The sequence below is a fragment of the Lutra lutra genome, chromosome 3 (assembly GCF_902655055.1).
Source record: "Lutra lutra chromosome 3, mLutLut1.2, whole genome shotgun sequence".
Classification (NCBI taxonomy): Eukaryota; Metazoa; Chordata; class Mammalia; order Carnivora; family Mustelidae; genus Lutra; species Lutra lutra.
In genome coordinates, this window is record NC_062280.1 from 2,101,118 (window position 1) to 2,128,528 (window position 27,411).

At 39.8% G+C, this 27,411-nt stretch overlaps 1 protein-coding gene and 1 long non-coding RNA gene across 2 annotated transcripts in view; both read right to left on the bottom strand.

Moving 5' to 3' along the window:
* Positions 1–27,411, bottom strand: part of COL5A2 (collagen type V alpha 2 chain) — a 138,341-nt gene that overhangs the window by 66,366 nt on the left and 44,564 nt on the right. The window contains exons 2-3 of the mRNA XM_047720551.1: positions 4,421–4,645; positions 1,816–1,829 (exon numbers count right to left, since the gene is read on the bottom strand). Coding sequence (XP_047576507.1) covers positions 1,816–1,829; positions 4,421–4,645 — 239 coding nt within the window. The remainder of the gene's footprint in view (positions 1–1,815; positions 1,830–4,420; positions 4,646–27,411) is intronic.
* LOC125094894 (uncharacterized) lies at positions 24,905–27,113 on the bottom strand. Its single transcript, XR_007125732.1, has 2 exons — positions 26,981–27,113; positions 24,905–25,939 (listed from the first exon to the last, which is right to left on the bottom strand). It is a non-coding gene; the product is annotated as an uncharacterized LOC125094894 (long non-coding RNA).

A 27,411-nucleotide genomic window follows, 5' to 3' on the forward strand; every position in this document is an offset into this window, starting at 1 on the left:
CTTATTTTGGAAATAAGCCACAAATGTAAGCATTAGTTGCTTTTTTAAATATGGGCTTTGAATAAGTTAATTTACATGGAATGATCATTTGTCTAAGGTTTTGCTAAATTTGATTTTCATACCCACTGGTAAACTTAACATTCAAATACTCAGAACTGGGTGAGAATTATAGCTTCATTTTGCTTCTTGCCTGTTACTCACCACTTAATGCCACATGGACATGCCTCCCCACTTTTACAGGATGGCGTTTCCATGGAGACCGTCAGAGTGTTTTTCCCACCATTGCATCATCTGTAACATTGGCCTCATTCAGGGATATGACAAAGGCTCAGTACTTATTTGGGAGTTAACATGAATGAATGAATGAACGATAAGTAAAATTAATATATGAAACAAGGGCAAAATACATTCTTATTACATTACTCTGCTCTGACAGTTCTGATGGCACCTGATGATCATCGACAGTCATGATGATCAGCACATAACGATGATGTAAACTGGCAGCTGCTTCGGGTGTGTCCTCCCAGCTACAATGCCTTTGGAAAATTTCAGATTTAATTTCAGATGTAAATTAAATGTGAGCTGGTATTTGTAGATCTGCTCCTTTAACGTCTATTCAAATCTAAATGACTTCATTGATATTTATTCCAAATAAGACACTTTATTTCCCTTTTAATTAAAAAGTGCAAATAAAAAGTGCAGGACCTCCCCTTGATAGCATCACTTTCATCGACCATGAATGTATAGCATTGCTTTATCTGAGTATCTGATTTTCACCTTACTGACATTCCACCACATGTAAAAGGAAAGGCATTTTAAAGTTGGTGGTGATCTGCCTAGTATTTGCTGTGAAACTCAGGATCACGGCCCATTTCGATTCCTGATCCCTGAGTCCATCCCATCTGGACAAGACTGAAACAAATGCCACCATTTTCAAATTAACTGGAAAACTGAGACCAGTTTCAAGGGAATGGAACCCTCTCCACTCAAGGGGTTATCCACATCCAGAAGACAAGTGGCTGAAGTGGCCAGCTCTATCCAGGGTCAAGGCTAAATTATACCATTGTCCTCTTGAGTGTAAGGATTGTTTCTGGGATTAGATTTTAGGCTCCTTGAACTGGGGGAAGGGGAGAGAAGAAAAGGTGATGTGTGTTTGGTAAAGTGTTCAATTACTTCTTTTAAGTGAATATTTACTTTTCCAACAAATAGAAGAGGGGCCACAACCCTACAGTAGGTACGACATCTCCTCCCTCTTCTTCCTTCCTTCCTTCATCCATCCTTCCTTCAATTAAGCAGTTACTCAACTTCTAATACGTGTAAGGTATATACTAAGCATGGTAATAAATACACGTAACTTGTTCTTCTTCTTTTTTTTTTTTTTTAAGAGAGGGAGGTGGGGAGGGTCAAAGGGAGAGGGAGAGTCTTAAGCAGGTTGCACACCCAGCATGGAGCCTGACAGGGGGCTCCATCTCATGACCCTGAGGCCCCAACCTGAGCCTAAATTAGGAGTCAGTCACTTAACAGACTGAGCCACCAGACATCTCAATAAATGCAAGTAATTTGAAGGTTAATGTGGCACAGTCTCAATCCCTAAGGGGTTTATAACCTTCTAGAAGAAACATCTATCAACAAAGATTAACAAAGTGAAAAAACAGAGGCAGCCGTAATCTACAAGCGAAGTATCTCATATATTTATATTCGGTAATTTGTACTTTACAAAAGGCTTTCAAACGCCATAAGGCACAGTCCCGAGGGGACAGTATTAGATTGAAGAAGACGCTTCACAAAAATGAAACTATGCAAAGCAAAACTTACCTTTCTTCCTCTACCTATAAAAAAAGAAGAAGAAATACATTAAACATGTTGATTTAAGGAGAAACAGCTATCGAGAATCTCTTATTATTTTCAGTAATAGGTTTTTGGGGTGTCAGAATTTAACAGGTTTCCCTACTACCAGTAGGCATAACTCAAAAGTTGTTTTAGATCAATATTTCCATAACAGGTAAAGTAATACATCCCTTTGGAAAATTCTAACATTACTTAAATATTCCTCACACCATTCATATAATATTTAAAGTTCATTAAATGATAAAATTAACTATTAAAATAGTAATGAATTATCTTAATCAATATTCTATTGTTTTGATCCTTTTTTTGAGTAGGCTTCATTCATATAGCTAAAAAACCAAAATACATTAAGGGTATATAATTATAGAGTAAAAAAAATCTCCTTCTATCCTGTCACTTTCTCCTACTGCCCACATTTCAATGCCCCGAGGGGGCCACTATTAGTGATTTTTCTATTACTAGCCCCTCTACCCAAAAATATAATGGGACATTCTATTTTTTAAAGTTGTCATTTGAGTTAGTAGTGTCTTACAGTTTTTTCAGGTAGATCTTGTACATTTCATATTGTTTGTTCTTAGCCATTTTATCCTATCTCTTACTATTAAAAATGAGGTATTTTTAATTCTCATTATTTATTCTATGGGGTGATTGTTGATAAATAGTTAAGTCTATTAATTTGTTTGTAATTTTACACTGCATTGTTGTACAAAATTATTCTTTTAGTAGTTTTTTACTCCATTCCCTTTAAGTTTTATAAGAACACAATTATATTTTCTGCAACTAATCATTTTACCTCCTTCCTTCTAATTTCTAAACCTTATTTTAATTTTTTTCTTACCTAATTGTTTGTTCAAGTACATTCAATAATATTAAGTTGTAGTGGTGATGGTGGATATCCATGTTCTGTCTCTGAGTTTAGAGAAAATAATTCTAGTACTAAACATTATGAAGCTTTTAAGCTGAGATGTAAATATTTTATCATTTTAATGAAATACCATTTGATACTAAGTTACCAAGCATCTTTGTCAAGAGTACTTTTTCACTTTTGCCAAATATCTTTGTTTCGATTACAAGGAAAATAAAATGGTCTTTTTTCATAGATCTGTTAAAATAATTATTTTTTTAATGGCAGTATTGATTCTTCTGTGTTCTTTCCTCTGTCATCTTCATTTCCCTGTGATGGTTTTTGGTTTTTCCTTCTACCTCTTTCTTCATCATTAATTATTTTGTATTTCTAACGTAGGCCTTTCTTAATAAATTACTCCACTAGGTTTTATTTAGTTATGGTGAATGCTCATGTTTTTTATCAGTTCTGTGGTAATATATTTACCAGTGTGTTCTTTATTTTGTAAATGTAGCTAAACACTCCCACCTTCTTTCTTAGAGTATCTTCGCATCAGTGCTGTTACTAGCTGTTTTTATTATTCATTTTGGAACAAAGTGGACTTTCCAAACCCAGCTATTTGCAGAAGGTCACACATTTTGCTGTTTGGGGTTTTTGGTTTTTTGCCACTATTGATTGTCCCAACGTACTATTACTCAGCGCCGTAGGTTTAACTTTACTTTGCTCCTGGAGCTTCTTAGCGGACTGCATCAGCTTTCGGCGGCCCTTAGGTGTCATATTTTTAATTCTTCGCATTATGTCTTTCTGACTACATTGCTAAAAATTGAGTTTAGGTATTTATTCAAGGCACACTGTTACTGTTGAATGATATCCAAGAGGAGAACTGATAAATTAGGGTCTAATATTTCATGAAAATATGGTTGACTACTTCATTATATTTGCTGTTATCTGCAATGGAATTTTGGGCAGGGGATAAAGTCTCCACACTATCTTGATACTGATGCATGCCGCGCGAAAACATCCGCGACCGCTGAAGCAAATGACCTAAGGGTTTAATATTAATCTTCCCTATTCATTAAAACATATAAATATGAACTTTTTTCTCTAATATGTGTCTTTGACACATGTATTCAAATACATAGTCTATATTAAACACAGACATTTGTCTCCAAAAAAGGTTTTCAAAACCAGCAAATGATATCATTCTTTTCTTCAGGAAATCCATCTCCTCCTCTTGTCTTTCTGAGCCATCAGTAAAAGCATTCTGCACTTAGCTGATGTGACAGAAGGTGTTCTGGCATTAAATTAGATCAGAAATAATTATTCCATTCCCAAGAGCAAACCTGGCACCAGAGAAGACAAATATGTTTTCTAGAACTCCTCTGGAGCATGAATGGACCTCACAGAATACCGACAACTATCTCGGAGGCATCCAGCATGCACAGGGTAACAAATGACCATCTGAAGTGACCATAAGAAATTCTCAACCTAGACATAACCACACAAAATTCAGCCCCAAATTCCCCTGGTTTTTAAGAAGACAGGAAATTATCCTCTCCCTCTCAGTAACATTAGATAAGGTGGGTGAGAAAAACCATTAACTCCAAACACCACAAACAGACGAGTGGCTTCATTATTCTCTTGGTTGCTGAATTCTGAGAGCAAAAACCACTGGAACGATGAAGATGAGTCACTGGGCTGTTCTGGGCTGGCCTGAAGCATTCTTACCGAAATTGCTGTTGCCAGCTCCGGCTGTGTGTGGGCAGACGGGACAGCATTCTCCGGGGGGAGTTACGGGGTCAGCACATTCAAGTACCTCCTGGCACTGTATCTTGTCACAGAGAATGGCTCCATTGTCACAGACACAGATCTGGCAAGGGGCAGGTTTCCAAATGTCTCTGTTTAAGTACATCTGACCATTCTGAGTGCAGGCTATTTCTTCACCGTATCCTTCTAGAATGAGAAGAAAAAGATGCAGGGGGCAGGGAAGGAGGTTAGTAATCTTCTGAAATTTTGGAATTTGGGAAATACTTAAGAAGGTGAATCACCCTGTGGGTCCAAACAATTCTGGGCTGAGCACTAACCTACCTAGGAGGCGAAACACAGATGGTCTCAGTCACAGGTGTTTACATGCTAAGCAACGTGCGATTCACAGTGAAACGATCGTGATACGTACATCCTCGTAAGACAGGGGAGGGGAAAAGTGATCCAAAGTAGATAGCAGGTAATGTTTCCCAAAAGACTTCATTTGTGAAGGTTTAAATAACCCAAAACAGGAAGATCAGTAAGAAAACATTTTAAAAAATTTGAAAGGGTGAGGAGAAGAATAGTTCAAAAGGGTATATATAATTTCTGTGTTTGGTGAACCCTTACGTGATTTTCAATCACTAGAAACTTTAGATTAGTAAATCCGGCAACAACAGAAGACAATATGTATTCTTATTCCATGAAGAAAAACTTTAAAAAAAAGTGTATGGGTTTTTAAAAATTAGCTTTAAACATAAGGTAGAAAAGAAAAAACAGTGTCTCGTTTCATGGGATGTGTCTGCTGAACTCCAGGTGCTTACTAAGCCCCAAAGGACAAGCAAAGCTGACATGGCAACGCAGTCTTCAGATCAAAGGTCATCAAGGAGAGTCTCGACAGCAATATGGTAAGCTATCATATATACCTGCCAAATACTGCTCTACATTTAGATAAAAATGTAATGCCGATTTGGAAAATACACACACATTCATATATATAACAATTCTATTATACAATTATTATAAGAGAAATATATTGCTTCTTTGTGTCTTTTAAGAAACAAAACTATAGTATTTTAAAACACAATACGGATCATACCATCCTTGCTTAGTTCCTGTGGAATCCTCCAAACTACTTAAATTCTGAAGCCCAAAGATCCCCCTTCCCAGTCTCCTTGCACGATCTCCCCTCCTCCCTGCCAGACACACAAAGCTCACTATTGTGGTTTGCTTGTCACCGGCCCCCACAATTCCGGCCGCTCTACAAAAGTGAACCTCCTTTATCCAACCCATTCACCCGTGCACCTAGTCCTTCATTCCATTTTCTACACCAGCTAATAACCAGTTTCTAAAATGTAAACCGGCAGGAAAAATCACTGCTCTCATTAAACTTATCACAAGTAGTATCAGTTTACTCTTTTTTTTTTTAAAGATTTTATTTATTTATTTGACAGAGAGAGATCACAAGTAGGCAGACAGGCAGGCAGAGAGAGAGAGAGAGGGAAGCAGGCTCCCTGCTGAGCAGAGAGCCCGATGCGGGACTCGATCCCAGGACCCTGAGATCATGACCTGAGCCGAAGGCAGCGGCTTAACCCACTGAGCCACCCAGGCGCCCCAGTTTACTCTTTTTATTCGTTTATTCTCTTATCTCCTTCCCTTGCCAATAAATTCCACGAAGATAAGGACTAGTTTTTCTGGTTCATCATGGCATTTCTAAAGTTTGACTCCACACCTCGCAGGGAGCCAACACTCAACAAATAGTTGTTCAATGGATAGACAGGAATGTGCCAATGAGTGTAAATTAATTGCACGGACATTAACTTTGTACAAAGCTAAAACTCAAATAAAAATTAAAAAGGCATTTGTGATTGTTATATAAAGCATTTATAATTTTTCTTTATTTTTAATCGAAGTGTAGTTGACATACAATATTCTATTTTCAGGTGTACAGCATAGCGATTCGACAATCACATACGTTACAAAATGCTCACCACAGTAAATGTGGTAACCGTCTGTCACTATACAAAGTCTTACAGTAGAAACAGCTTCTCGTTTGCCGATACACTCAGTGCCGAGCTACAGATAAAAATTTCAGCTCAGGGGAAAGACGTTGACCCAAATATGCATCCCCTAACTCTAGAAAGCTTCATGGAACTTCATGGAACACTTTTGCTGCACGTGTCCAGTCCTTCGTCCCAGCTCTGCGGCGGCGGGGAGCTGCTCTCCACCACCACACGCGGCTTCCGAGCCAGGCGCAAGATGAGCTGGACGCCCGGTTTCTAATCTGCTGGTGCTTCAGCAGAAGAGGATCATCACAAAACACACTGCTGATGCAATCAGGACTGACTCTGCGTATTTTAGGAATTTTAAGCCCGGGAGAAAACAGCACCCATGCCTTAACGTGCTGTAATGCGGGACTGTCTTGAAGTAAATTAAGAAATCTGTGCCTCAAATAGCCGAGTCACTCTTAGATGAAATATCACTTTAAAACAATGTAAATCCATGATGAACGTTTCTACAAAACACACCCTGTACAGAAATGGACTTACACCTATCGTCAACTGCACAAGTGAGAGAGGTAAATACTTGAAGATTAACTTTGTTCATTAAGTTTTATGAGTGAGAAAGAAATATCCAGTCACAAACCCTAAATGCCATTGGCTGAAAAAGAGATTCACTGTAATTCAAGCAGCTCGCTTCTCCCTTCCCATACTCCGAGGGGCAAAGGTGTTGGACATATTTCCTGAGAGTTAAGAGGGTGCACAGTCCTGAGAGTGTATCTGTTCTGTTTCCAAAAAGTACATATTATCATTGTGAGGCAGACCTCAATAAACAATTAGGGAAGTGGAAATAGAGAACACGAAAGACAAACAAAAACCAAGCTGATGGGAAATAATGCTGTCAATTAAATAACATTAAAATGTGTGAGAGACTCTTCTGGGGTGACTTATCCTGTTTTCTGTGGCTCCTTTGAGGCTGGAATAAAAAGACACATTCTCTCTTCTGTGTCAACTCAGAGAAGGTCACTTTCTTCCTGAAAGTTTAAGACAGCATGACCTCAACCCAGAGGCAAAGAAGTGAGCCGCTGTAGGACTTTCTTTAAATGACAATGTTAAAAGTTAGTTATAGACCATGAGTCATCATTGGTCCTTTTCCCCGGAGAATTTATAATTAAATTTAAGATGATGTGGAAAGTTAGTTGGAATGCTTTTAAATGGCAAGGAGATGAAAAACCACATTTACTGCTAAACCCTGTCTTCTCCTCCCCCGCACAAGGATCCACACACATCACAGAGGGCACAAAATCTTGGCGAACCCTCATTGTTCATGTCTGAATGAAAGACATGTACAAAGAAACACCAAGTAGAAAATACAGGGTGGCTGGCCCTTCTCGGGTCTGTACATGGTAGTTGTGTGCCTGATTATTAGGTTGGCCCTGCTGTTTTCTCCATAGATGTTTACTTCAATGAGAAGAAAAGTAAAATAGAAAGCAGAATTGTAGACAATTTGCAGTGAAGTTGTCATGACACATTATTTTATAAATGACAATATTATGAAAAAAAAAACAAATAGAACTGTTCAGGTGACATTCTGAGAGATTCAATACTGTCCTGATTCCTCTACACAAATCATAAAAATTAACCCAAGCTAACACGAACCTTGATTTAAGGCCTGGAACTTAAATAATGACTGGTTTTAAAGTAGGTAGGTAAGCAATTTTTTAAATAAATTCTTAAAAAAACATTCCCAAACTGCAATATTGTGACACTTGTAGTTTGCTATTGGTGTTTCTTAAATTTTCTTAAAATTGAGGAGGACTGGTAGATGTCTGATAATACTGCCATTATTCTGTGATCTTCTGAGGTGTTGCAACTTCCAAAAATTTTGTCTTCCAAGCTGCAGGGTTCTTTTACTCTTATCATGTTCCAATGCATTGAACCAGTCCACGGTGAAGTCTTCACCACAAATGTCCTGGCACTGATGTCTTAGAGATGAGATGTATTTTATCCCACCACACTGTGTTTCAGAGTAACCCGATTGTCCTGTTTCTCACATATCTTCACAGACGTGTCTTCTCATAAAGCTTTTATGTGCTTTTAAATGCAGTTGTAAGAATTCAGTTTTAATCACTAGATGGCAGACCAAATCCACTAGCTTATTATCACAGATAATTAGAAATTCCATCCCCAGAACTGCTGCTCACTTACCGGCCATAGCCTAGATCCACATTCCTTTATAGAATCATATCTGTACAAAAAAGCCTGCACAGAAATGACCATATGGAAACCATTGACTTCCCAGGAAAGATGTGATTCTCTTTGTGTAGTAAATTATTGGGATTTATTAAAAACTTTGGAAAATACATGAAATAAAATTTCCTGAGCCTATGCTGGTCATTCGCTGGACGTTAAGGGAAGTTCTTCCCGGCAGAAATAATGTCGAGTCCTTACACGTCACACACATTTTAAATCTTCTTTTCAGACCAGTGTCTGTTCCGGTAATTTTCCCCACTGGACTGTAAGTTCCTGGGGAGCCAGAACTATGTTCCTCTCAGTGACCTCCACAGCCAAGGTCAGATCATCGGACTTGGACGGACGCACGTGCGGGTGGACGACTGCGCGAGGGGGCGAGGAGGGAGGGGCTGGTCGCCGAGGTGCGTACTTAGAAGCTGACCTGCCCCGTTCCCTCCGCCTCTCGGAGAGGACGGAAACTCGGGACTCCTATGCTGAATGGAAAGGGTCATTGAGGGTCACTTGCGGGTTCCTGCCCAGTGTGTCCCTCATACCTAGACGTCTGCGGGGCCAGAGAGGAAGACCGCGTGCGTCGCGACGGCTCCCATTTCGGACGGATTTTCAGAAAAGCTGCGGCGGCCCTTCCGCCTTCCCCGCCCAGCCTCAGCCCCTGCGGGGGTCACAAAGGTCTGGGCTAACATTATCTGACGTTCCTCTATTTAAAGTTTCTTCTCTAGTTATTAAAGTGTCTCTAGTCTTTGAAGGCCGTCGAGGGCGTGTCCGCTGCCGCCGCATCCGACGGGCAGACGCGGCGATGGCGCCCGGGGCGCAGCAGGGCGGCCCCGCGTGTCCCGCACCGGACCGCAGACGCCGCCCTTCCCAGCTGCGGGCTTCGGTCCCGAAACTCCTGCGAGGACCCCTCCCGCCGTCCGCTCTGCGGCGTTGTCGACCGAAGGGGGGACCCAGAGGTGGGCGCGTTCGAGCGCGTCCTGTCCACGCTCCGGTGGACGCCAGCGACGCCGCGTCGGGTCCCGCGCGAACCGTAGATGCGCGTGGAGCCGCCAGGGTCGGCGAAGGGGGTCGGCGAAGGGGGTCGGCCGGCTGCTCCGACGACGTCTTTCCCCTCGGCCGCAAGGTCTGGGAGAGGGTAAGGGGGTGGGGGGCGAACCCGGAGCGGCCTACGGGGTCGGCATCCTTTGCCGTTCTATCCACTATAGGCTTCCACTTTCCAGATGCAGGACGGTCACCCGAACTGTCACCCCCGTCGGCCCCCCCCATCGCTCCGGCGGAGCAGGACGAGGCAGACAGCGGTTATCTGAGCGGAGTCGCATTCCCGCATTACGAAGGACAATCCTATTTTACATTCTAAAGCAATATAATAGCAATTAAGTTTGAAAAAAAATGACCTTAACGTCCAAGAAAGTAAGCAGAAGGCAGCGCCCCGACGGCATTTCGGGAAAGGACAGAAGTAAAGTGAAATCGGACACACGGTCTACAGCGGTGGGTCGTTCCTTCCGCGGGGCCAGGGGACATGTCTCCGTCTCCGGTGCGAAGGCTTCTCAGTCAAGGAAAACTGCTGTTTTCACTTGAGTTAAAGTGGAAAAAATAAAAAGGAAAATTTCTCATGTTAGGTACTACTTAAGTTTCTTTCCATGTATCGGGAAATCTAAATGATTGTGGCCAAAATGTGAGACTGAAATTACACATTGTGCACACGCAATGCCCACTGTCTGGAAAGCCCGCTCACATCTGCTAACGCATCTGACATAGATTTTCTTTCCTGCAGGAGCATGGCTCAAGCTACCGAGTAGCTGTAAAAGAGCACGAAGAAACTGAAGCCTGCCTCATGCTGAATACGTTAGGAATTCCAGTAGGAATTTCTGTGCAAACCCGAGTGCTTTTCCCAGACGCTAACCCTCGGTGCGCGAGTCCAATACCTTCTGGGCTATGCCAAGGCGCCTCCCTAAATGCGTGAACAGGTTTGAATTGCTTTGAATGAAGTCGGTCTGTTTAATCTCTCCCCAGCATGATACTCTTGAAATAAAGAGAGGAGAACCAAAAACCTGCCTAGCTATTTTTCTGGCAAATGGGTGGTATCACGGTTATCCTATGGTCTGGTGGTACATGAAGCACACAGCAAATTCTGAGCCATATATAGTACTTGCTTTCCAGATTTCCATCCTTTCCTTCAAGTCTTAGCTCGTGTTACCTTCCCCACAAAGTGTCTTCTAGCCACCTTCGGAGAACTTTGAAACTGGGCGCACACAGACACACACCCATGTCACTCTCAATCCACCAGTACCTGCTCTTTTTTTTTCCTTTTAATATAGTACTTATCACTTTAAAGCCTACTATATTATTATATTTATGCTCATTGTTTGTCTCCCCATGATAGAATAATAGCTTTATAGGGACAGATGGAATTTATTCTGGCTTGTCCATTGATATACCCCAATATCTTATAATAGTGTCAGGATCATAGTAGATTCTCAATAAGTATTTGATGAGTTAATTTGTTGAATATTCAATTGTAAGAATACCAGGGAGAGATCTATACCATATTGGATATAAAGCTATTTTCTCTGATCTTGCACTTATTACATAATTTTTTTAAAAGTCTCATTTTTCACTACTATTTAAATGTGGGCCATACCTACAAGGATTTAAAATACCAGGCATTGTGGGAATATCATGTATTAATGTTATTTATTTCAGGTATTTTGTCCTGAAAAGAACATATACTTTTATTCATTTTTAAAACAAAAAAAGTTATTTTTATGTATTAAGAGAATATTCAATATGGGGTACTCAGATCTGAGTAAAGGAGGGTAGCTGTGCTTGGGGTAAACACAACATAAGGTACACAGTTGTTACAATGTAACATTATGTGTCCACTATACTCAAAAACAAAAGATGGGTATACAATTTAATACTTTATATGATGAAACATTTTTAGAATGATTTCTACTCTGTATCTTATGATTTCTTTGCCACTAAGTCTTGCTTTCTTTTCTCATATTCCCTGACACAAAAGAAGATTTAGGCCTCTAGAGAAAATCAGGATATCATAGTCAAGTTTATTTCTTCTAATTTATTCTTTATTGACTTACTTTTTGCTCATTGCCCTTGCCCTGACCAAACTGAAATTTCTTTTATAATCAGTGAAACATTCCACAGTTCTCAATGGCTCTTTGATTCCATTCATTTTACTATCAAGAATTCTAAAATACCCTGAAGTCTGGAAAGGGGACCTAAAGTGGTTGTCCCTTTCTACACTCTTCCCCTGGGAGTTCACTGCCGGAGGAAGGGCCCTACTGTCATCCTGAAGGCACAATTTCTAATGTTCTCCACATGGGTCTCTTTAGGGACTTGAACTAATACCCATCATTCCCACTTTTGTCCTGATCTACCTAGATTTAATTTATGTCTATTTTGTGGCTATTACAAAATTAGAAGGTGATTTCACCAAAGAACAGTAATGAAAATGGGTTTTACCCTTCTTTCTGGCATTCCTTACTCAAATCAGTTCTAGAGTAGGTAACAGATTATTTAAAATAAGACTAAAACCACTGTTTCAGAATCTAAATCTATCTCCTCCTGTTCAGCTTCCCTTCTAGAATACATACTCGTGATCGTATACTCGCCATCTTATTTGTTGAAGTTCTAAGATCAAGCCCTACAATGCACTGAATCCCATTGCCAGACAATGCCACAGTAATATTCAGGAGGAGAAATAGAAGCTGTGCCTTTACGGGAAAGTTATGTTAATAACTTTCTATATGCACAGGAGAACTATTCATTGGGAAATTTCTGTGTTTGTAGAAGGAACAATAGACAAGAAAAGCAAAAAGCAAAGAGAGAAGGAACAGGAGGAGGAAGAAGATGGGGAGGGGAAGGAGGTTGAGGCCAATCAAGACAATAATTTTTTTTTTTTCCTACATACTTTTATTACACTGAGAAGGAAGATTTGCAAGTTTCTTTAGCAAAACACAGAATTCAACTAGGGATATCTCCTTATCCTATGATTAGATAAGGAAAATAAAAAAAAAAAAAGTGGAATCCAAGATTTTGACCTGTAAATCTATGTGCTTTTGAGAAGTTATTTCGTTTAATAAGTAAATGAATGGAAACCAAATTAAAACACCCTTTGGTAGAGGTGACATGAACATGACAAGCTTTATTAAATTTCAAAAGCTTAAATTATTTACAATTATTCAAAATTATTCCTTGGTTTTGTTTAAACTCTGAATTTTATCACTATTGTTTAATTCTGAAAATATTGTGACTATGTTAATTTCTGAAAACATTGTGACTATGGCTGTATGTAAAAGGAAAGAACCCTCACTATTTTCTTAAAATACCTATAGGAGAATTCAGAGTTCTCAAAAACTTTCAATTATTTATTCAATCCTAAATAGTGATGGAATACTTATTTTGTGCTAATAGTGGCTAGCAGGTGTTGAAATCAGAAAAGGATGTAGGACATTTGCTAACCTGGTATGTAAAATTTAGGTTGGACAAAAAGACAGAGTAACTAGGTTGTTTACTATAATACATGAAAAGCCTCAGTGTCTCTGTTTATTACTGCATAGGAAAAAACAAAATATGAGCCTTTACTTTTAGGTAAAATGAAATATTCTAAGATATCACAAATAAGTTTGCCTTAACCTGTTGCTAAAAGTTAATCTAAATAAATTAGTCAATCTGGCAAATGGAATGGAGGCCTTGTTTAATCCATTTAGTCAATATTTACTTACACAGCAAATTTCACTGAATTCTTGTCTAATACAAGAGTTCACTCCGGATCATGAAATGAGACATTTGGGACCCAGCTTACTTGCCAAAAACAGTCAAAATATACGAAAACTGCAAAAGGTACTGAAATTTTCTTGTAGGACAAAATAAGTTTGCATATACGTGTATTCCAATGGTACATTCTAGAAAACTGCATACACATTGAAATTTTATAAACTCAACTCTGGAAATCTTCCTCTGTGTTTTGAAAGATCTTTGCCTAATGCTATTTATCTTAATCAACTAGGACTAATTCTTGGGAACATCAACCCGAGCATTTTCTAGTTTCTAAAACAAAAACAACCTTCAGTCATTTGGGGGAGAAAGTCATATTTATAAAAGCAGACTTCAAGTAGCTAGGAATAAAGAGAACATAGAATTCCAAATGACACTGAATTATCTTAAGAGCAGATAGATCACCGATTTGACTGTCCTTCAGGGTCCTATATGGTAATAAAGTGTATTGCAAACTGTGGGACACTCTGAATGCCTATCAGTGGGAGAGCAGAAACCCACAAATGCACTCCATACAGCTCTCTTACATCAAGGCCATAGTTACAAGATCCCCTGTGTGGGTTTTAGCCTTCCTTCTGTGTTTTAGTCTTCCAGCACCTTTGGCATTAAGAATGCTTTCCAATGAGGGCAACTGGGGGGCTCAGTCGGTTAAGCCTCTGCCTTCAGCTCAGGTCATGTTCCTGGGGTTCTGCCACAATAGGGAACTCCCTGCTCAGTGGGGAGCCTGCTTCTCCCTCTGCCTCTCTCCCTGCTCCACTCATGCTTTCTCTCCCTCTCTATCTCTGTCAAATAAATAAATACAGATCTTTAAAAAAAATAATGCTTTCAAATGACAAAGTAAATGCATTTGCTCTTGAAGCAAATACCAAAATAACAGAATGAATGGATTTTTATAATACTGTCTATTCAACAAGTATGTATTATCTGTTACTTTGCCAAATAATGGGAATACAGAGGTAATTTAATGGATTCCTTCCTCCCCCAACCCACCCACTTGAGGCGCTCACTCCCTCTATGAGGGAACCATCCAGAAATAGACTATTAGAACACATTCTCCAAGTATATAGAGGCAAACCCAGGCTGGATAGAAATACTTAGGAGGGACATTTCATGTAGGCTGGAGGTAAGGAAAATCAAGAGTTCTGTGATTCCGGTTCTGTTATTTCTTTATTTCCTTTCTTTAATTTAATACATTTTTAGTTTTTCTTCTTTCTTTTCCATTTTTTCTTTTTCTTTGAGTGAGAAAACTAGGATCCAAAGTGGTTTCTTCCAAAAACTCACTTCCAAGTTGTATAATATTGTCACTCCTGGCTCATAGCTGGTCATTGGCAATGGACTCCTGCTCTCCGCCAAACGGCCTGGATGAATCTGAAGGAGTACAGGCACTTCCTCTCACTCGTGACTTCCTTTTTATTTTTTCCTTCTCTTCTCTCACCTGAGGGTAAAACAACAGCACTCTTGTTTCCAAACCTCCTAGTGCCTCTCTAGGTAGGTGCCTCGGAGAGGAGTGGAGGAGCAGCTCCTCGGCCGGCCGTGGAGGCAACCAGCCGAGCAGAGGCCAGGAGCTGGCCCACGCTGCATGGGAGGAACCAGCCACCCCGATGACTAAGTCTGGCCATGTTGGGATGAAGTATAAATGAATTTTTCCTGGTCTGATTCCACAACCATTTGGAAATTCGGCAAAGCCACAATTATTACCACTTTTCAAATTTAGTACAGCATTCTGGATTATAGGGCCTTGGCATTTTAAGAAGTCAAACATAGTTGCGTTGTATAACACCCACTTTGAAAGACCCTGAGTTTCATCCATGGATGCAAGTTTGTAATTCAGAACACAGTACAAAATAAGGTACCAAATACCTGAGTTAGAAGTTCATTTATTTTATTCCTAGCACATCGATTTATAGCCATTTTCTCAGATTCCCTGAGGTAGCAAGTCCTTTGTGTAAGATAGTAGGTGTGAAGAATCCTATTCAAGAGGTTTGAGAAGATGGGATCACTGTGAGCTGACATATCGGGGAAGGGATGAACAGAACTGGGTTCTAAAGTAGGTCTTGAAAAATGCAAGACATTTGAGATGAGTTGAGTCAGGAAGACTGCTTGAGAAGGGAGAAGAAACCACATTTTAAAAAAAAAAGGCATGGAGAGGAGGGCAAACGTCATATCAGAAGGGGATGGTTCTATTTACAGGAAAAAAGAGTGTTGTGAATTCTGGGAAGAAGAACAGCTCTGCCTCTAAAACGGATTTGCACACTTGCTCTTTCCCACCTGCCGTCCGGCTGCTCCGCGCTCTGACCTCACCTGCTCCGACAAAGCACCTGCAACCGCCTTCAAACCTACTAGTTTGTTGACATGTAAACACTGCTGCGCTATGCATTTATTGAGGATAAGCAACATTTATTTCTCTTTATATCATCACTGCAGAATAGTGCCCAATGCACAGACAATGTCCAATAAATGCTTGTTGAGTAAATAAGTGAATAAAAAAAAGAAAGTATGAGTCAGTCTCAGGAACATTGCTCCGACAACATAGCCGAAAATGAGCTGGAAGCAGTAAGACTGAAGGCTGCTAGTTAAAAACTGTTACACTGCGGGTGGCAGAAATAGTTATTCTAGGAATGAAGAGAGTGGGGCAAATCCATGATATAAAATATGCAAGGTTTGATTAACTACAGGTGGGACAAGGTATTAGAACAATTTTAAAAATGACTTTCAAGGCTCAGGAATGAACAGAGGAAGTAACATCTACCAGACATGGTTAGGAGTTGAGTTATGTGCCCTACAAAGATATGTTGACCTTATTTGGAAATAAGTCCTTTGAAGATGTAATTACTTAAGATGAGTTCATACCCGAGTACAGAGGGCCCTTAATCCCACGTGTCTGGTGTCCTAAGAAGAAGAAATGAGAAGACACAGAGAGACGAGACCCACGTGTCAGAGGCAGAGGCTGCAAACCAAGGCCAGCAGAGCAGGGCCACAAGCCTGAGGGGCTCAGAAGAGGCAGAACGGCTTCCCCCTCCACAGGGTTTGGAGGGAATATGGTCGGGCCAGTGTTCTGATGTGGAACTTTGGGCCTTCAGAATTGAGACAATTACACTTCTGTTGTTGTAAGCCACCCAGTTTGTCACACTTTGTTATGCAGCAGCCTAGAAAACACAGATGTCTACAGGATGGGACAATGGTATTGACCTTGAGTAAAATAAAAGCTTGGAAAGATAAATAAAGTTGATTGGAAAAGTTCTAAACCCTGGTTAAGGCGTATTCGGAGGAATGTTGAGGAGGAACAACCCAGCATAAATACTAACGGCCACTATTTACTGTGTTACAAGGGCCACGCTCAGCGTCTTCTGGAAGTTCCATACCAAATCCTTAAGCTACTCCGAGGGAGGCTGGGCGTCAGTCCTCACAGAGTTAGGGAGTGGCAGAGCCAATACTGGAAAAACCACACACTCAATTATCACATTCTAAGTCAGACGGCCGGACGGCTGCTTTAGAGAAAGACTGAAGGGAGGACAAACTTGTACGTATACAACTTAAAATGTGTCCTCTAAGTGCAGATTTTGGGTAAGTGGCAGTACTAAGCTGACTGTCACATGAAGAAGGAGGGGCAGGAGGGGTCTGGATTCACTTGAAAGGAAGGAAAAAAAAGAGTAAAGCACAGTTCACCTTAGAGATAAGGAACGAGAGATTACCATGGTATTTTAAAGACTGAATTTGTTATCAAGGAGAAGCCGGTGAACCACACAAAGAATGTGAACTCCATTCTTTCTTCCTATTCAGCCTCCGACTCTAAAGTCAGTATTTAATTTCCTGACGTTATACCTGTGTAGCCACCAAATGTTACATCCTAATATCCTGTGAAATTTCCCCTGCTTTCCTGAGGCTCCACAGGATATTGATGGGGAAAAAGTATCTCCATGACACAAATAAGCCTTCGGGCATCCTGATGAGTAGGAATAGTGACTGGCTGCGTGCGGTCTGAGTCTGTCTTAGATGGGTTTATAGGACACAGGAAATGAAATTTTCCTCTAGAAAATTCAACTGATACCATATAAATATGACTCCCCTAATAATAAAGAATACACTTTATTCTATCTGCTTTATTTAAACTAAAGAGGGGATGCTGAAAAAGCCACTGGGGAAAACCCAATAAAATTCAACACTGAAAAAGACAATTAAAAGCAAACCAATAACCAACTGCTTTTTAAATTGCTCCTTATTCAGGTTTCCATTTCCTTTCACTTTTTTCCAAAGTCTACATTAGGCTTTACAAAAGCTCTTAACTGTTTTCTTTCTTCTTCCTTTTTTTTTTTTTTTTTTTTTTTAATTTAATCTTGTGTTAAGAGCTTTGAAAAGAGAAACCTCCCTCCAAGGACCAAGGTACAATTTCAATTCTCTCCTGCTTAGTAATGATCAGTTCAGTCACAATGAATTTGACTGGCAATAATGATGAGAAATAAAAGCAAATAATGGAATAAAAGTGAGAGCTAATTTTGTTTAAAAAGAGGGGATGTGATCTAATAAAAAAATTCAAACCTGATCCATTTGCGTACTGATTTAAGGGGAGATAACTGGGAGAAACTGAAAATTCTTATGAGGTTAATGGCGTAGCGGTGATTAACTTAATGTGACTTTATTAGTTAAACATCAAGTATAAAGGTTGACGGGATTTACTGAGAGCTCAGCTAGACTCTTCATGACCGGAGGACATCACCAAATGAGAAGGTGGGTAGATACAAAGGGACACTTAAAGTTTCACTCCAGCAATGGGATCTCTCTGGAGTCGTAGAGGAGTATGGAGTATGGAGTTGTGAGGAGTAAGGCCATGCAGGGCAGATGCATCGCTGAACAGAAGAGTGAATTTAGAAGCATTATTTCATGCCCATATACAGTTACCAGTTCTCTGGGCGTTACCAGTTCTAGGAACAGACAAACCATTCTCTCTATCCAGACCAAACTGCCGCACAGCAGAATTCAGATATGCACCATTATTCTACCGTCCCTGCGATCACGGGCCCTCAGGCTCTGGATTCCTTCAGCTCTCTATCAGTGAGGAAAGAGCTTACCCAGGACTTACGGGAATATGAAATACACAGTGACAACCCCGTCCAGCCGTGACTTAATGCTACTTTATGCTAGCCCACGTACGATGAATTGCAAACTGCCATGACTTGGTGCGCTAAAGATGTCAGAAATTTAAAAAATTATTTTTATGTAGGAACTAGAGTACATTTAAAATGATTTGGGATTAATTTATCTTATTCATTCAGTTTGTCCTTCTTAATAGCTTAAAATTGTAGTTTACAGTTAATAGTTTAAATTATGTAAATAATTTAAAATTTAATGAAAAAGCCAATGTGACAATAAGATAGCAAAGTGTCTATTATCTATCAGTGAGTTTATGTGGATCTTTGTAATGGTAATATTTTGTGTGATGGAAAGAGACTATGGCAAATTTCTCTCAGTTATCATTGCTAACACTAAATTAATATTTCTTATTTTTAATATTAATACTTAAGTATTTTCCTGCCAAAAGGAAGTACCATCCTAATATTGAAAAAATTATAAAATTTTATTACTTTTCTTGTTGCTAAACAAGAGTCAGTTTCAAGAAAAATGATTTGGCACTTAGAGCACATTAAGTAGAAAATTCTGCAGAATTTCTTAAGAGGAAATCAGCTGTTTGGCAATTTTACTAAAGATCAAAAAGTCCTAAAACTCAGGAGGAATAACATGTTTTTAGCAAAGTGTGCACAAACAAAATAATGTAAATCAAATCTAATTTCTCCTGTTAAATGGCATCACTTAATAAAATGACATACATAAAGCCCAGTGTGCTATGCAGGGGACTTGAAAGGTCTTGGCAGGTAAAGGAATGATTCAGAGTCTCCAAAAAACATCCAAGGAACACTAAAGTCATGAGCAGAGACAATAGGATCTTTATCCAGCAAATACTGAGCAGGGACTATACCATTTCTCCACTAGGTACCAGAGCTGAACGAAGTAAAGGACATCCAAATTCAAATCTGAAAGCATTCAAACTCCAAGTAGCTATAGCCCCAGGAGGCGAGAGACAGTCCGATGATCAAGCAGTTAATGTACCGAACGTAAGTACCCGATAGGAGTAGACACGGGATGCCGATGGAGCAGCCCAACACCGTTCCAGGCATTTCGTAGGAGGACTGGGTTAGTCTTGCTGGTGTTAAGTGTTGTGTCAACTGAGAGTGGAAGAAGAAGCAGAATTTATCCAGGAGCCGCATGGAATTCGCGCTGGAGAGAAGGAAGGAAGGGGAGAGGAGAAAGCAGAAGAAAGAGACCCCGCGGTGGGAAAAGGCCCAGAGCCGGAAGAGGTGGCAGCATGGGGGGCTGGAGCTCAGTTTTCTGATGCACTTCAGCACCTCATACTTGGGCTTCACACTCAGGGCAAGTCGCCCTCCTCTTACTTAAATCAAGAGAGTGAGGGATGGGGAAGAGGGGGGGGGGGTTGCCCCTTTAACTCTCAAGCCTTTCAGACATATTTTGACTCAAGCTAGTCCTTGGGAGTCCCTGAAAGGCAAAGTGATGTGGGGGCAGTGGACTTTAAGGGGTCCCGGGAACCTGAGCTTTTCGTTTGATTTTGCTTTTTTAACCCTGGCGCTGAAAATGACTTGATATAGAACATTTAGCAAATGACAACTTACTTGGCCCTCAAATTGTTTCATCTAAAAATAGGGGTAATACACTTCCCCCCACAAGGATCTGAGAATCACGCAGACGTGAAAGTGCTCTGAAAAAAATCAGTGTGATTTAAACACAGACATTATTATTTACTTAGACTTTCCCAGACTCCTCTTGTCTGGGTCAACCCCATTTACACGTACATCAAAAGCAAATTCATGCTCACTTCTCTGCCCAGTATGGGGACCTATCAGCATCTGGAGTAGGGTGAAGGAGGAGAGGGAAATCATACATTTCCTAATCCTTGCAGAAATCCATGTGTGGGGCTGTGAAGACAGCAGAGGAACCCTGTTTCTCCCACAAAACGCCCTGAGGTGAAGTTACTTAACTGTCAGGCTTTGGGTCTGTCCATATAAATAATATCACAACACAGGACTGTGCTCAGATTTCAAGAAGAGCAGTGATAACACACAGAGAAGAGGGGAAAGGTGATTTCTGTAGGGCAAGAGGGATTTTTTTGAGTTAGCATACAATATTCGGCAAAGCCATCGTAGTAATCAGTGTGGCTTGTTAATGCCACGATACCTGAGCCCCTGCCCACAGCAATACAGCTGTGTCTAATATAACCCACAGCTGGAAAGCTTTTCAAACTAATTAATTATATGGTAACCTTGACAAGAGGCTGTCACAGATTATTTTGTGACTTCAGCCACTATGACCAATACCTTAAAAGATATGTTTTTTTTTAAAGTAGGTGTCCTTGAGCCTGCAAGGTAGGAAGGCAAACCCCAGTATCATCTTTCAGAGCCTTTGAAAGCTTCAAGTTTTTTTATGCCTGTATTTTATGATCTTCCATTCAAAGATTTTACCCCAAATAAGAACTGTATGTGTCTGGGGACTTTAAATGCCAGGTATCCCTCAAACTGAAGAGTTTCGTTTTAAATCCCTTTTAATTTTTCATTTAACTTTCTTAATTTATTTTAGATTTCAGCCTTGATTCTGTTTTAAGCCCCTGCTCCTCAAATCTGGCTTTGCAACAGAATCACTCAAAGAAATTTTCTTTTAAAAAAATCACCTCCTAGACCCTATCTCTTGTGATTCTGATTTTGTTTTGCAACTGGAAATCTGTATTTTTTAAAGACTCGTCCAGTATTTTGATGCCAGTTTCGGGTATAATTACTTTAGTCACGATAGCAAGCACTTCCAACGTGCACTACTTCCTTTAAATGGATGAAACCATAAGAAAATTGCTTGTTGTTTGTTAGAAAGATCGTGCCTATTTGGGCCTTTCAACTTCCTTATGTCCACTTGTTAGAAAAGAATATATTTTCTGTTCCTTCCTTAAAACAACCCAGGGGAAAGCTAATTGGCATTCCCCCCTCCGTAGGAAAATTACCACTAAAAATGATCACAAACAGAAATCTCAATAATCATCTCTTATTTAAGGTGTAAGAAGTCTTACATTAAAATCGCTTCAAGCAGTATGACTCTTCGGTATCTCAGAAATCCATCTCCCTGGAAAACTATCCAAGTTTGATCAGTCCAGTGAGATTCTGGTGTGAATATCAGCAGTTACAAAGCTCCCCCAGAATCCATGTGGGCCTTTATGGTCCACGAGTGAGTAGTATCGGTGGGTAGAAGTCGCAGACCAAAAAAAGAAATCTCAAGAAAAACATTTCACAGGGAGAATTTAACAAGAAAAAACAACAACTACCTTATAGAAAACAGATGGCTTGCGTTACTAAAGCTGGAAGCACGTAGCTGTGGCTTCGTTTGTTTTCTGTGCTTTCATGACTTGGCAGGAAAAATCCCTTACATTTTACCAAAAGGGGCCCAGCCCATAAATAATTCACTAGAGAAATAAAAAAAATCCATACTTTAAATATGAAATATGTAAAATGGTTGAAAAATGACCTTTTTGTTTATTTTGAGAGATGGTTTTGAGACATTCCTTAAATATCCAAGAGTGAAGAGAAAATAATGTGAACCAAATAATAGTTCATACATCAAATGCTTTTGTTTTCATTTTTTAAAACCCTGTTCTCCATTTTACATGTAAAAACGACTAGGTGATATTTACTTTCATAACTCCCCTACTTAATCTAAAAATGGGCAAATTATTATATGTGGTCTAGGAAATTATCTTCAAGTCAGGAATCGAAGAGTGACTCAACTGTATTATGTGCATCCACGCGGACTTCATACGTGCTGAAATTCGGAGGGAGTGGTTGGATGATATGCGGCCACCCATTATGAAGTCGCATGATAAAAGATGGCACACTGGGAGGTTTGTAGTGATACCACGTTCATGGCCTCCTGTGCATGAGTACTTCAGCTGTTTCAACTTGTGGTCTTCCAATGGTCCTGTCTACAGCAGTTATGAACTTTATGACCACAACTGACCCAAAACAAAGAGAGATTCCTTTAAAGAAATGAATAGTTCATGAAGTAAGATGTCTGTGTTGTGATATTCTAGAGATGGTGTTGGCCACAGAACTAAAATACTTTTCCTCCTTATAGTCCTTCAATTCAATTGGACAAAAATGCACTTTCTGTCTTGTCTGTGCTGGACACTTCTCTGGACACTGGTGATGGAGTCACAGGCAACACATTCCTATACTTTGATTTCTGAAAGGAACTGTCTCACCTGATTCTGCATGAGAATTTTCCTTCCTCTAGTAATTCATAGAAAGACGGCAATATTTCATAGGTAGAATGTGTGTGTGTGTGTGTGTGTGTCCACGCTTTTGGACAATTTACCCCAAATCCTATTCATCACAGAGAAATTATGAGAGGAGAATATATTTTTTTTAAAAATTTGACTTTTCACTTAAAAGAGATTAAATTCTGATTTAGAATTTCTTTAAAGTTTCCTCATTTATTTGACAACTATTTTTTGGAGTGCTCAATTGCAAAAGGGGGCTGATTTCTAAAAAAAACTGACCAGATTCATCCCTAATCTTTGTTCCACTACCTCCTAGACTACATCCTCCTCTCTACCATGGCTTTCCTTCACCTCTAGTAGGGGTATGAGACACAGGAGGTGTGAGAACACAGGAGGTGTAAAAGGGATGGAAGGAGATAAAATCCGAGGGTTGCTACCATATTTAAGGAGCCACTTTGGCCATGAGATCTTACACGTGTCTATCACCTCTTCTGCAGGGGATAAGTGTCCATTTCATTTTACAGATGAATAAATATTCAGAGGATAAACCAGTCTACAATCTCACCTTTGACCAAGTAACTGAATTACAAGTCAGTTTTTAAAATCCCAAGTCATATCAGAAAGTTCCATTTACTTCTCGTTCATTCATTCCATATGTACCTATTTGAGTACCTGCCCTCTATTAGGCACCAGGCCAGTGTTAGGAATGTTAAGTGTGAACAGAACAGAAAAAGTCTAGTCCTTAAGGAGTTTACACAGTAACGGAAGAAAACAGAAAATAAGCAAATAAACATGTAATCATTGAATATGTCTAACAGTGACAAATGTTACAAAGAAAACTGCAGAAAGGTAAAAACAGAAAGTGCTAGGAGAGACATGAATTGAGTGGGGAGGGACAACTACGGTTGATTTCTAATAACCAGGGGTAATCTCACAGAGATTTTTAACATTTTTAAATTACAATTTTTATTAGGATAAATGTCATCTTAAGTACTATCATCATGAACAGCAATTTCAAGTTCTTTCTGGGGTTATAGGAAATGATTTTGATGGTTAGGTACATCATAAAGTTTATATAATGGGACACATTGCCAATGTAACTTAATAGCAAATAAAATACAAAGCATCGAAAAATATTCCTCTTTGCCCTTAAACAGTTCATGCCATTTCAAAGATTTCATGAAAATATGGCAATATGTCAGTGATAAAATTTAACTTTTGCTTAAAGAGCTCTCACTTGAAAAAGAAAAAGGCTTAATGAAGTAGATTGTCTTAAGACACCAAGATAGTCTTAGGACACCTTCACGGACAAAGGGTTTGAATCAAAGTTTGCCTTTGAGCTGCTACTGGACACCGAGGGCAGCCGTGAACATTCTGCTTAATTCATAGAGAAAGGTTTGTGTCATGCGCAGTGGGTCTCATTCTGCTTAATTCATAGAGAAAGGTTTGCGTCATGCGCAGTGGGTCTCATTCTGCTTAATTCATGAAGGTTTGTGTCATGCGCAGTGGGTCTGTGTTGAGCAGAAAACCAGCAGCTGCGTTTGGAACTCACGCAGGAGACACCCAGCCGTCTGGGCCTGGGGGAAGGAAAGTAGATGATGATTCTCCACGCAATTTGGCTTCAGGAAAGCACAATGATGGTGAAAATTTAACATCCAAAAAGGTGAAAATTTAACGACTCTGATGAAATGTGAACGGGTTGCCTCCGTCAGAAGAGCACGCTACCCTTGATCCTAGGGTCATGAGTTTGAGTCCCGTGCTGGGTGCAGAGATTACTTAAATGAATAAATAAAAACTTTCAAAAAATAACTGAATTGTTGACAAGCATAAATACTTAAATTTGATTCAATTTGCTTTACAGTTCCTCCGAGAGAATTTCATTATATAACTTTTAGCTAAACTCACTTCTTGTACTTAAAACAAATTAGAGGGGAAAGGGAGAGATGCTATGTGTTAATTACATATTTCTCAGGTTAATACTTGAATATCTTGAAAAAATAACTCTATGTAATGTTACTGATTAAATAAAAAATGAATACTGCATTTTCATGACTTCCGAGGGTAGCAGTTGATTACAAAGTAACTATTAATTCACCCACTGAGGGCTATATTTTGATTGTCTTGTATTAAAATGTCTGTTATTTGAAATATTAAGTCACTGAGATGTACAGACATGTGATTAGACATGCTCATGGCAAGGTTCTCTGACCTCAAGAGGCCAGAATAGCCACGTTTTACATCTATTTTTATGATATGTAATCATAGCCTACTTTTTAGAGATTTAAGTAGAAGTTTCCTACCACATCAACATTCCAGAATAACAGTATCATTTTGGTACAGACAACTTCAGAAAATCAGAGAAAAAAAAGAACTTGTTTTAGGGAAGGTTACAAAGCCGATGGTACATTAAAACAACTTTTTTCAAGAACACCTTTAGTTAATGAGATAAAATTAATTTTGTGTGCGTAAGAGAGTTGTAGAAGTGTTTTCTCCCTGGCTCCAAATATTAAGCAGAAGCTATCTTAACATTCTAATAATTTGACAGTACTTTTATTTAAACCAAATACCATAAATCATTTTTAGAAAAGCATAATAGAATTGAAAAAAAAACAGTGAATGAAATTCAAATAACCAAATCACTATGTATCTGAAGAAAGGGCATATAATTTTTAACTCTCTATCTCATGTACTGTCAAAATGCAAGAAAACAAATTAACTGAGCACTCCCTACCCGTGAATGCCTGTCTAGGGGCTTTGGCACTAACGACTGGGGAGAATTTAAGCAATTACTCAGAGATGAGGAGCTGCACATGGGGTGTGCTTGAGGGGCACTCTTGCATTTAGTCTTCCTGAAACTGAGTAATCTGCCTAGGAAATAAATGGCAGAAATGCCAGAAAGTGTCAGTTGCTCCCAATCACAGCAATCCTGAACACCAGCTAACAGTGTTTTATTGAACTTGGTTGATGGTAATGTGACAGCATTGAAGTCCTTCCCTTCAATGAGCAGCAAAATGAAAGAAGGAAGAATCTTCTGAGATTGTAGAGTAAGCTGGGAGAATCATAGGGAGAGAAAGAGTCCATGCAGCAAACCAGACAGGTGGTCATTATTCTGGTCCTAGGATGAATCAAGGAGGGTTCAGCCTAAGGACAGAAGGGAAAAAAAGAGAAAGTCGTTAGAGAGGCATGTGAAGCCCGATGTTGGTGACACAGTCAGAAGAGTTCGGAAGTCCTGTCTCTTGCGAGATGAAGATTTTTGGGGGCAGTTTATCCTGCCTTGAAGAGCGGAAGGACAATTTCTTTTGGTTTCTTTCAAGCATGTATTTCTGAACAAGTGACGGGGGAGACGGATAGGCAATCACTCCCCTGTCCTCACAGACCTTACAGACTAGTGAAGGCAGAGCCCAATAGAATCGGTTCACCATTCCTGAAAGCCCTTCTTTTGCCAATAAAAAAGAAGCAAATATCAGAAGTGACATGCTGACCAGTGTTTTGGTATCGAGAAAGACTCAGACCTAGGAGTCTTCAGGCCACTCCGAGAGTTATCCGTACCTCTAGCCCTCCCTTCTGTTCCAGTGTCGGTCACTTGGCGGGTTACCCTCTCACCAGCCAGGAAGCCTTTACAGAGTTGACAGTAATCATAACCTGAGCCCGAAAATTATTCTCTTAAGGCCATTGACAATATAACCATGACAGTCTCTTGGCAGTTTTCCTGGACTGTGTTGGAGTACATAATTTTCAACAGTTTTGCATAAAGCAAATTCAAATTTGATGAACTATGAAGTAAAAAAAAAAAAAGATTTTGGAATTTAGGAGATAGCAGACACCAAGAAATAAAGGGCAAAGTCCAGGAAAATGAGATAAATTGTATTACAAATGGCAATGCAAAAAGTTCCATTTCTATCTCTTAAGCCTGGCTAAACAGAGGGAGACGGGTGGAGAATCAGGTTTAAGACTTACAAAATCCCCCTCGTTCCAATCCATCATTAGTGAGAACACGAGGTCCTACGTGCCTGACCAACCACAGGAAGTCAGTGCTATCTGAGAAGTTATAAGAGACGTCCCAAAGCTTTGGAAAGCCATCTTGCCCTCAAGAACAGTATCCGTATCTCCGGCTTCACAACCTAGGTCGGCTGGAATATATATAAAGTATATGGCGAATCTTCAATTGAGGTGATGATTTACCTTCTGTTTCTGTTTTCCCTTTCAGTTTGCATTTACAGGCAAAGTCGAATAATAATGAAGTACTAGCTTAATGTAGAAACACGTAGCTTCTCATTCAAACCAACCAAACAGCAAAGACAGAACCTACAACAGATGGTCACGGATTTCTAGATGATTATCTCACCCCCTTTAGCAACTTTCTTCTTCCCTAACCAGTGTGGTAACACGTCATATGTAATTTATAGTGAAATACTTTATGACCAAATATTGCCAAATCCTAACAGTAACACACACGTTTCCAACGGTCCATGACCGTGGAGCACCTACTTGGTAAGAGAAACACTACCCGAGCTTGCAAACAAGATACTACGGTGATTTCTAGCCAATGTACTCACTTGGATCATGAACAGACAGAACTGAAGGCTGAACATACTACTCCTCTTGGCCGCTCA